Source organism: Doryrhamphus excisus, chromosome 19 (assembly GCF_030265055.1).
Source record: "Doryrhamphus excisus isolate RoL2022-K1 chromosome 19, RoL_Dexc_1.0, whole genome shotgun sequence".
Lineage (NCBI taxonomy): Eukaryota > Metazoa > Chordata > Actinopteri > Syngnathiformes > Syngnathidae > Doryrhamphus > Doryrhamphus excisus.
In genome coordinates this window covers 1,410,811-1,421,086 of record NC_080484.1, presented here as the reverse complement: position 1 = coordinate 1,421,086, position 10,276 = coordinate 1,410,811, and the positions used below count along the sequence as shown (strand labels likewise).

The following is a 10,276-nucleotide window of genomic DNA, read 5'->3' as shown; positions in this document are numbered from 1 at the left end:
TATTATATTATTCATTCATTCATTTTCTACCGCGTTTTCCTCACAAGGGTCGCGGGGGTGCTGGAGCCTATCCCAGCTGTCTTCATACTTTATGTATTATATTGATAATTTCATTAATTCATTTTCTACCGCTTTTTTCTCACGAGGGGGTGCTGGAGCCTATCCCAGCTGTCTTCATTCTCTACCGCTTTTCCTCACGAGGGTCGCGGGGGGCGTGATGGAGCCTATCCCAGCTGTCTTCATACTTTATTTTAATTATATATTATATTGATCATTCATTCATTCATTTTCTACCGCTTTTTCTTCACGAGGGTGCTGGAGCCTATCCCAGCTGTCTTCATACTTTATTTTAATTATACATTATATTGATCATTCATTCATTCATTCATTTTCAACCGCTTTTTCCTCACAAGGGTTGCGGGGGTGCTGGAGCCTATCCCAGCTGTCTTCATACTTTATTTTAATTATATATTATATTGATCATTCATTCATTCATTCATTTTCTACCGCTTTTTCCTCACGAGGGTCGCGGGGGGGCGCTGGAGCCTATCCCAGCTGTCTTCATACTTTAATTATATATTATATTGATCATTCATTCATTCATTTTCTACCGCTGTTTCCTCACAAGGGTCATGGGGGGTGCTGGAGCCTATCCCAGCTGTCTTTATACTTTATTATAATTATATATTATATTGATCATTCATTCATTTTCTACCGCTTTTTCCTCACGAGGGTCGCGGGGGTGCTGGAGCCTATCCCAGCTGTCTATACTTTATTTTAATTATATATTATATTGATAATTCATTCATTCATTTTCTACCGCTTTTTCCTCACGAGGGTCGCGGGGGTGTGCTGGAGCCTATCCCAGCTGTATTGGGGCGAGAGGCGGGGTACACCCTGGACTGGTGGCCAGCCAATCCCAGGGCACATATAGACAAACAACCATTCACACTCACATTCATACCTATGGACAATTTGGAGTGGCTAATGAAGCTAGCATGTTTTTGGAATGTGGGAGGAAACCGGAGTACCCGGAGAAAACCCACACATGCAATTGGTGGAATTGAACACGGGGTCTCCTAACTGCGAGGCCTGCGTGCTAACCACTCGAACCCCGTGCAGCCTCATATTAATATCACGATAGTCCGTTGGGGGGGGGGGGGGGGGTGCCGGAGCCTATCCCAGCTGTCTTGGGGCGAGAGGCGGAGTCCACCCCGGCCAATCACATTTTGGAATGTGGGAGGGGAGAACATGCAAACTCCACACAGGGTGGAATTGAACGCTGGTCTCCTAGCTCTGAGGTCTGCGCGCTAACCACTCAACCACCGTGCCGTATAATAGCATCATTTTCTCAATACTTCTTCTGAATGCTTCAAATGACTTTTTTTTAAACAAAAAAATACATTGAATTTGCTTAAAATAAAAATTCATTCATTCATTAATCTTTTGATTAATTTTAGGCCATAGTCAACCACGAATCAGCAAGATTTGATTTATTTTTTAAACAAAAAAAAACGTGATAAAGTGAAGCCATAATAAATCCAAGTAGACCGCCACAAATACATGTCAGTCCTGTGGGAAACACCCCGGTGATGCCCCATCTTCCCTGCGGGGGGCACTGCTGGACAAGACGCACCAACAGTACACGAGTTCCCTCCCCAAATGATGATGACCCTTTCCAATAAATAAACCTTCAGCCACTGTGCTTTGACGATACGCTGCTGTTCAATCACACACACGAATGGGGGCGTTTGGGACTGAAAAAAAGGGCGCAACCACGTTTTTTTTTTTGTTTTTTTTTTCTTCCAATGAATGGTTTCTAGTGCTGTGGAATAAAAACGTTCTATACAATCTAGCGCTTTGTGTCATCAATGGCGTAGCTTGATAATCTGCTTGCCTAGGTTCCCGCCTTTCATCATGGAGCAGAAGGCGACTGCAAGGGGAAAATAAACCAATAGAAGTGCTGCTAATGTTGAAGGTCATGTCACAAGAACGTCAAGAACATACCTCCCATATTTTCAATGCCGTTTTCGATGGTTTCCAGCACCTGCGTGGGGTCAAAACGATCGAAAAATAAACCATGTGGCGTACACGGGATTGGTTTCATTATCTCTTAATGGCAAAGGCAAAAAAGCTTTCTGTCTTTGGACTCAAAACTCACAAAAATATTCCATAACATCTAAATATGCTCTGATTCATTGATCCGTATTGGCACGTTTCTAAGAAAAAAAAATGGACAACATTCACCCGTATGTGCGTGACATAAGGCTAAAGCTAATAACCCCCCAAAAAATCATTGCATTCATCGACATGTGTGGAGTTTGCATGTTCTAGTTTCAATTATCCTAACACAGGGATCTCAAACATGTGGCCCGCCGGCCAAATGTGGCCCGCAGGACACTAGTTTGAGGCCCCCGCCTGGATATGAAAGTTTAATATTTGATATGGATGCTGTATGGTATCATGTACCCAGAAAAATAATTATTACGTTTGATTCATGTTCATGTTAAAGGTTAAATAACTGTTAATAGTTATCCTCCCTATCCGTGTGGAAGTGGTAAGTTTTTGGCTATTTAAGTTGAAAGGAAATAACTTGAAGGCTACCGTTTAGGTCGCTAGCTCTCTAGTTTGCGAGTTAGCATGTGTCTCGAGACCCTGCAGTTGCGCAATATGTTGTAAATAAAAAGTATAAATGTGACTATAGTCGTGTTTTGTCATGTCTACAGGGCTCTAATAATGCTTTGGTCATTTTAATATGAAAAAAATCATTTGTCTACCCACCAACTATATGTGCTTTCTTAAGTTATTATTATTATTATTATATTTATTACTGATTGATTTTTATTCTTGATTTGTTTATTTATTTTTCATCTTATTTTGTGTAGAAAAATAAAAAGTAAGATATTTGAAAACAGTGGAATTTTTTTTCTTGTAGAAAATTGTTTTTTCTACCTATGCATTTTTGGCCTTGTGCGACTTATACTCCAGTGCGACTTATGTATGTTTTTTTCTACCTAATGATGTATTTTTGTCCTTGTGCGACTTATACTCCAGTGCGACTTATGTATGTTTTTTTCTACCTAATGATGTATTTTTGTCCTTGTGCGACTTATACTCCAGTGCGACTTATGTATGTTTTTTTCTACCTAATGATGTATTTTTGTCCTTGTGCGACTTATACTCCAGTGCGACTTATGTATGTTTTTTTCTACCTAATGATGTATTTTTGTCCTTGTGCGACTTATACTCCAGTGCGACTTATGTATGTTTTTTTCTACCTAATGATGTATTTTTGTCCTTGTGCGACTTATACTCCAGTGCGACTTATGTATGTTTTTTTCCTACCTAATGATGTATTTTTGGCCTTGTGCGACTTATACTCCAGTATGACTTATCTATTTTTTTTTCTACCTAACGATGTATTTTTGGCCTTGTGCGACTTATACTCTGGAGCGACTTATGTATGTTTTTTTTCTACCTAATGATGTATTTTTGGCCTTGTGCGACTTATACTCCAGTATGACTAATCTATTTTTTTTTCTACCTAACGATGTATTTTTGGCCTTGTGCGACTTATACTCTGGAGCGACTTATGTATGTTTTTTTCTACCTAATGATGCATTTTTGTCCTTGTGCGACTTATACTCCAGTGTGACTTATGTATGTTTTTTTCTACCTAATGATGTATTTTTGGCCTTGTGCGACTTATACTCCAGTGCGACTTACATATGTTTTTTTTCTACCTAATGATGCATTTTTGTCCTTGTGCGACTTATACTCCAGTGCGACTTATGTATGTTTTTCTACCTAATGATGCATTTTTGTCCTTGTGCGACTTATGTATGTTTTTTTTCTACCTAATGATGCATTTTTGTCCTTGTGCGACTTATACTCCAGTGCGACTTATGTATGTTTTTTTCGACCTAATGATGCATTTTTGGCCTTGTGCGACTTATACTCTGGAGCGACTTATGTATGTTTTTTTCGACCTAATGATGTATTTTTGGCCTTGTGCGACTTATACTCCGGAGCGACTTATGTATGTTTTTTTTCCTACCTAATGATGTATTTTTGGCCTTGTGCGACTTATACTCCGGAGCGACTTATGTATGTTTTTTTTCCTACCTAATGATGCATTTTTGGCCTTGTGCGACTTATGTATGTTTTTTTTCTATCTAATGATGTATTTTTGGCCTCGTGCGACTTATGTATGTTTTTTTCTATCTAATGATGTATTTTTGGCCTCGTGCGACTTATACTCCAGTGCGACTTATGTATGTTTTTTTTCTACCTAATGATGTATTTTTGGCCTTGTGTGACTTATACTCTGGAGCGACTTATGTATGTTTTTTTCGACCTAATGATGTATTTTTGGCCTTGTGCGACTTATACTCCGGAGCGACTTATGTATGTTTTTTTTCCTACCTAATGATGTATTTTTGGCCTTGTGCGACTTATGTATGTTTTTTTTCTATCTAATGATGTATTTTTGGCCTCGTGCGACTTATACTCCAGTGCGACTTATGTATGTTTTTTTTCTACCTAATGATGTATTTTTGGCCTTGTGCGACTTATGTATGTTTTTTTTGTACCTAATGATGCATTTTTTTTGTAAAACCTGATGGGGCCCAGTCTCACCCAGACCCTAGCCCCAGTGGCCCCCAAGTAAATGGAGTTTGAGACCCCTGTCCTAACATGTATGTTAGCCCAAAGTCAGCTGGGATAGGCTCCAGCATACCCAGTTGATGGTGGAAGACACTGGGTTGTGTCTACATGGAAGTCCTGCTGGAGCTTAAATGTTTTTTGTGCAACGTTTTCTTATTTCTTTAATCTACACATTTTTTAAAAATGATTTTTCTTGTGTTTTATGAAAATGTGTCAGATGTGTATTGTCGTTAAAAATGGATGGAAAATTAGAAAATAGCGTAGCTCCTCACCTTGACGTGTCCGGCGGTGACCAGGTGAGCGAGCTCGGCCAGGGCAGCATCGGCTTTGTTCATGTAATGGAGCACCATGAACCTCTCCCTGCTGATCTTCTTCCTCTCAAGGTTCTCCTGGCTTTCCTGGCTCAGGGGTGGCGGGTAGGGTACGTCCTTGTTGTACTGAGAGATCTGCCCACACAGGACAACATGGCCGCCATCGTTCATCTGCAGGGGAGACCAAAACACAGGGAAGGAGATTTGGTTCGTATGGTATCATGTTTTTTTTTGTTTTTTTCTACCTAATGGTGCATTTTTGGCCTTGTGGGACTTATACTCTGGAGCGACTTATGTATGTTTTTTTTCTACCTAATGATGTATTTTTGTCCTTGTGCGACTTATACTCCAGTGTGACTTATGTATGTTTTTTTTCTACCTAATGATGTACTTTTGGCCTTGTGCGACTTATACTCCAGTGCAACTTATGTATGTTTTTTTTCTACTTAATGATGCATTTTTGGCCTTGTGCGACTTATGTATGTTTTTTTTCTACCTAATGATGCATTTTTGGCCTTGTGCAACTTATACTCCAAAGCGGCTTATGTATGTTTTTTTTCTACCTAACTATGCATTTTTGGCCTTGTGCGACTTATACTCCGGAGCGACTTATGTATGTTTTTTTTCTACCTAATGATGTATTTTTGTCCTTGTGCGACTTATACTCCAGTGTGACTTATGTATGTTTTTTTTCTACCTAATGATGTACTTTTGGCCTTGTGCGACTTATACTCCAGTGCAACTTATGTATGTTTTTTTCTACTTAATGATGCATTTTTGGCCTTGTGCGACTTATGTATGTTTTTTTTCTACCTAATGATGCATTTTTGGCCTTGTGCAACTTATACTCCAAAGCGGCTTATGTATGTTTTTTTTCTACCTAACTATGCATTTTTGGCCTTGTGCGACTTATACTCCAGTGCGACTTATGTATGTTTTTTTCTACCTAATGATGTATTTTTGGCCTTGTGCGACTTATACTACTGTGTGACTTATGTATGTTTTTTTTTTCCGACCTAATGATGCATTTTTGGCCTTGTGCGACTTATACTCTGGAGCGACTTATGTATGTTTTTTTCTACCTAATGATGCATTTTTGGCCTTGTGTGACTTATACTCCAGTGCGACTTATGTATGTTTTTTTTCTACCAAATGATGCATTTTTGGCCTTGTGTGACTTATACTCCAGTGCGACTTATGTATGTTTTTTTCTACCTAATGGTATATTTTTGGCCTTGTGCGACTTATGTATGTTTTTTTCTACCTAATGATGCATTTTTGGCCTTGTGCGACTTATACTCCGGAGCGACTTATGTATGTTTTTTTTCTACCTAATTATGTATTTTTGGGCTTGTGCGACTTATACTCCAGTGCGACTTACGTATGTTTTTTGCTAGCTACTTATGCATTTTTGTCTTTGTGCGACTTATACTCCCGTGCAACTTATGTATGTTTTTTTCTACCTAATGGTGCATTTTTGGCCTTGTGCGACTTATGTATGTTTTTTTTCTACCTAATGGTGCATTTTTGGCCTTGTGCGACTTATGTATGTTTCTTCTACCTAATGATGTATTTTTGGCCTTGTGCGACTTATGTATGTTTCTTCTACCTAATGATGTATTTTTGGCCTTGTGCAACTTATGTATGTTTCTTCTACCTAATGATGCATTTTTGGCCTTGTGCGACTTACACTCCAGTGCGACTTATGTATGTTTTTTTCGACCTAATGATGCATTTTTGGCCTTGTGCGACTTATACTCTGAAGCGACTTGTATTCCAGAAAATACGTATTAATAAGTATTTTCGGAAAACTGGTCCATGAGATTGTTGGCGATAGACTTGTCTCATAAGTACCTGAGCGATGACCGCGTCGCTGATGACTCCTCCCACGTTGTCAAAGTAAACGTCGATACCATCGGGGCAGCACTCCCGCAGCCCCGCGGCGACATCTTGTTCCCGATAGTTGACTGCGCTGGAAAAGCCCAACACTTCCACCAGAACTTTACACTTCTCCTCAGAACTCGCAGATCCCGACCACCCTGGTGCAGCCATCCAGGCGGCCAATCTGGACGCAGGACGGGTTCGCTGTTAGAGCTCCCTGGGAATAATCCAAGTGTGGGTGGTTCAATACCTGGCCCGCTATCGAGCCGCACGCTCCAGCTGCTCCGCTGACCACCAGCGTCTGATTGGTACCTTTGGTCACATGACCCTTCTCTCTCATTCCCAACAGCGCAGTCAGACCCGTGATGCCAACCGCACCCAGGAAGTAGGAAATATGTCCATCCACCAAGGATGGATTCACCTGAGGTACAAACAAAAGCATCCGTTTTTAAACGATGTGCACCACTTCAACCAGCAGGGGCGGTATTGAGCTAGTCTTCACTAATTAGCTGGATAACAGATGTCATTTTTTTAAAACAATTATTTGTGTTTTCTGCAATTAAAAAAAATATTAAAAATAAAAGAAAAAGTTGCGAAAATATATAAAATCAAAAATAGTGTAAATTACATCAAAAAATATTTTCAAAAATTCTAAAAAAAAAAAATACTAGCATAATTACAATTTACCGATCAAGTATGATAAAGCAAATGAAACGTAGAACAGATGTGACTTTTTTTGTATAAAACATTCTTAAAACACTAATTTGTGTTTTCTGCAATTTAAAAATATTAAAAATAAAATAAAAACTTTCAAAAATATATAAAAAATTCTAAAAAAAAATCGATGAAGTATGGTAAAGCAAATGAAACGTATAACAGATGTGATTTTTTTTAGTATAAAACATTTTTAAAACACTGATTTGTGTTTTCTGCAATTTCAAAAATATTAAAAATTAAATAAAAAGTTTCAAAAATATATAAAATCAAAAATAGTGTAAATTACATCAAAAAATATTTACGAAAATTCTAAAAAAAAAATACTAGCATAATTACTAGATCGATAAGTATGGTAAAGCAAATGAAACGTAGAACAGATGTGACTTTTTTTGTATAAAATATTTTTCAAACACTGATTTGTGTTTTCTGCAATTTAAAAAATATTAAAAATAAAATAAAAAGTTTCAAAAATATATAAAATCAAAAAGTGTAAAATACATCAAAACTATTTTCAAAAATTCAAAAAAAAAATACTAGCATAATTACTAGATTGATTTACCAATCAAGTATGGTAAAGCAAATGTTGATGATTCAAAAATATATAAAATCAAAAAGTGTAAAATACATCAAAACTATTTTCAAAAATTCAAAAAAAAATACTAGCATAATTACTAGATTGATTTACCAATCAAGTATGGTAAAGCAAATGATGATGATTCAAAAATATATAAAATCAAAAATAGTGTAAATTGCATCAGAAAATATTTTCAAAAATTCTAAAAAAAAAAATACTAGCATAATTACTAGATCCATTTACCGATGAAGTATGGTAAAGCAAATGAAACGTATAACAGATGTGATTTTTTTAAAAGTATCAAACATTTTTAAAACACTGATTTGTGTTTTCTGCAATTTAAAAAAACTATTAAAAATAAAATAAAAAAAATAAAAATATATATAAAATAAAAAAATTGTGTAAAGTACCTCAAAAAAATATTTTCGAAAATTCTAAAAAAAAAAAAAAACTAGCATAATTACTAGATCGATTTACCGATCAAGTATGTTAAAGCAAATGAAACCTTCTGTAGTACGCTTCCTGCCACAACAGCACGGCTCTGCCACGGCCAGTTGAAGGACGTGACCACGTCTCCCTCGCGGAAAGCACCGTGTCGGCTGGATTCCACCACACCCACCCCTCCGCCGTCCATACACTCCGACAGCCGCCAGGGAGTCAGGTACTCAGCACCCGTGTCTTCATTCATCCTGCATCTCTAGGATGCAGACATGAGGGTTCATTCAATCTATAATCAATGGAAGAAATACACAGTGTGTGTTTAATACCATGTAGGGGTCCACTGAGAGATAAAGGGTCCTAACTAGAACCTCCTCCTCTTGCAGGTCGTGTGCAATGGTTGTCTCTTCCAGGCGGAAGTTTGCAGGAACCGGAATTCCATTTGACCCTTGACAAACATTAGCATGAATTAGCATAAAAAAAATCAGTAATGTTGCTGAATGCGCGACAGACAGGTCATTGGGACATTTCCTGGATTGACAAACTTATTAAAAAGCACCAACCTGGTCTGGAGTTGAGGACTACTTTCTTTACGTTCATCTTTAAAAGGCAATTTTCACATCCAGTGTGAAGTCTTGAGTTTGTATGGGCATAAAGTTCAAAGCAAGATAAAACTATCAAGCTAACATCCGGTTTGGTTTGCGTTTAGCCAAACACTTGTCGCATAATGTAGTGATTCCTTTAAGATATTTTACAAATTTTAAGCAAATATAAGCATATGATTTAGTTGTTTACGTTTTATTACCGTCTTGAAAATGAATAAAAGCGACGTGAGGCTGTATTTTGTAAAGTGCGACGTCACTTCGAAGCAGGAAGTACCTCTTCTTCCTCTTTCCCCCCGGTGTCCCCCTCAGAGTAGCGGTTCGGGCAGCAACAGTGACTCACTGAAGTGTCCGCGTGTTGTGCGGGTCATTTTCGCCACTTCATGTGCACGTTTCAGACATAAACACGCTCCATTTGAACTGAAACATACTTGGCCGGATTTAACATCACATTTGTCGGTGCAGCGGGAGCGTCTAATCACGTATCGTCGTCAAAGATGCGTCGCGGGGACAGTTATGGAGCTTCCTCGATATTAAGCTAGCATGTCTACCCGGAGAAGTGACGCCTTGTGGAGGAATTTGTCATAACAGATAGCATATTTGATCTCCGTACGGGCAACTTTAGACGTCAAAAAGGATAAAGTCGGTCGTGGAAGAAGCCAGAAGACGCGTGAGTACTGTTGTGTTTTCTTGTGTGACTCGTTCACTGACGGTTAGCCGCTTTGTATGTGTAGCTTTGTTGCAGCCTCAACTATACACAACACACACACACACTAGTACTACATATGCAAATGTTTTGCATTATGTCTTTGCAGTGTCGTGTACCCATTAGAAAACAGATTATGTTTTTTGATATGCCACATTTTTGACAGAAGAGGCGCTCAAAACGCTTGCTTTTGAAGTTTTGCGGCTTTTCGTGACGTCATGAAGGAAAGTCTTCCTTGATTGACATGATAACCTTTTGACCCGCCCCCCGTACGCCCAACACATTACAAAGGACATGAGTGTTGGAGTGTTGGGAGTCGAAAAGGGCTTCACTACACATCTTAAAATGCAGCTCGTATTGATATTTTGCTACATAAACTGAA

The 10,276-nt window shown here is 38.4% G+C and overlaps 2 protein-coding genes across 2 annotated transcripts in view; one reads left to right on the top strand and one right to left on the bottom strand.

Annotated features, from left to right (window-relative positions):
* Positions 1 to 559: 559 nt before the first annotated feature.
* On the bottom strand, positions 560 to 10,065 carry ptgr2 (prostaglandin reductase 2). Its single transcript, XM_058056524.1, is given in 9 exon segments — positions 560 to 1,933; positions 2,008 to 2,047; positions 4,938 to 5,147; positions 6,831 to 6,998; positions 7,000 to 7,041; positions 7,108 to 7,278; positions 8,654 to 8,845; positions 8,916 to 9,034; positions 9,150 to 10,065. Coding segments are annotated over 9 exon segments (1,044 nt in total). The 5' UTR covers positions 9,187 to 10,065; the 3' UTR covers positions 560 to 1,868.
* mideasb (mitotic deacetylase associated SANT domain protein b) overlaps positions 9,519 to 10,276 on the top strand; it is a 32,976-nt gene continuing 32,218 nt past the window's right edge. The window contains exon 1 of the mRNA XM_058056522.1: positions 9,519 to 9,858. The gene's annotated coding sequence lies outside the window, so the exon portion shown is untranslated. The remainder of the gene's footprint in view (positions 9,859 to 10,276) is intronic.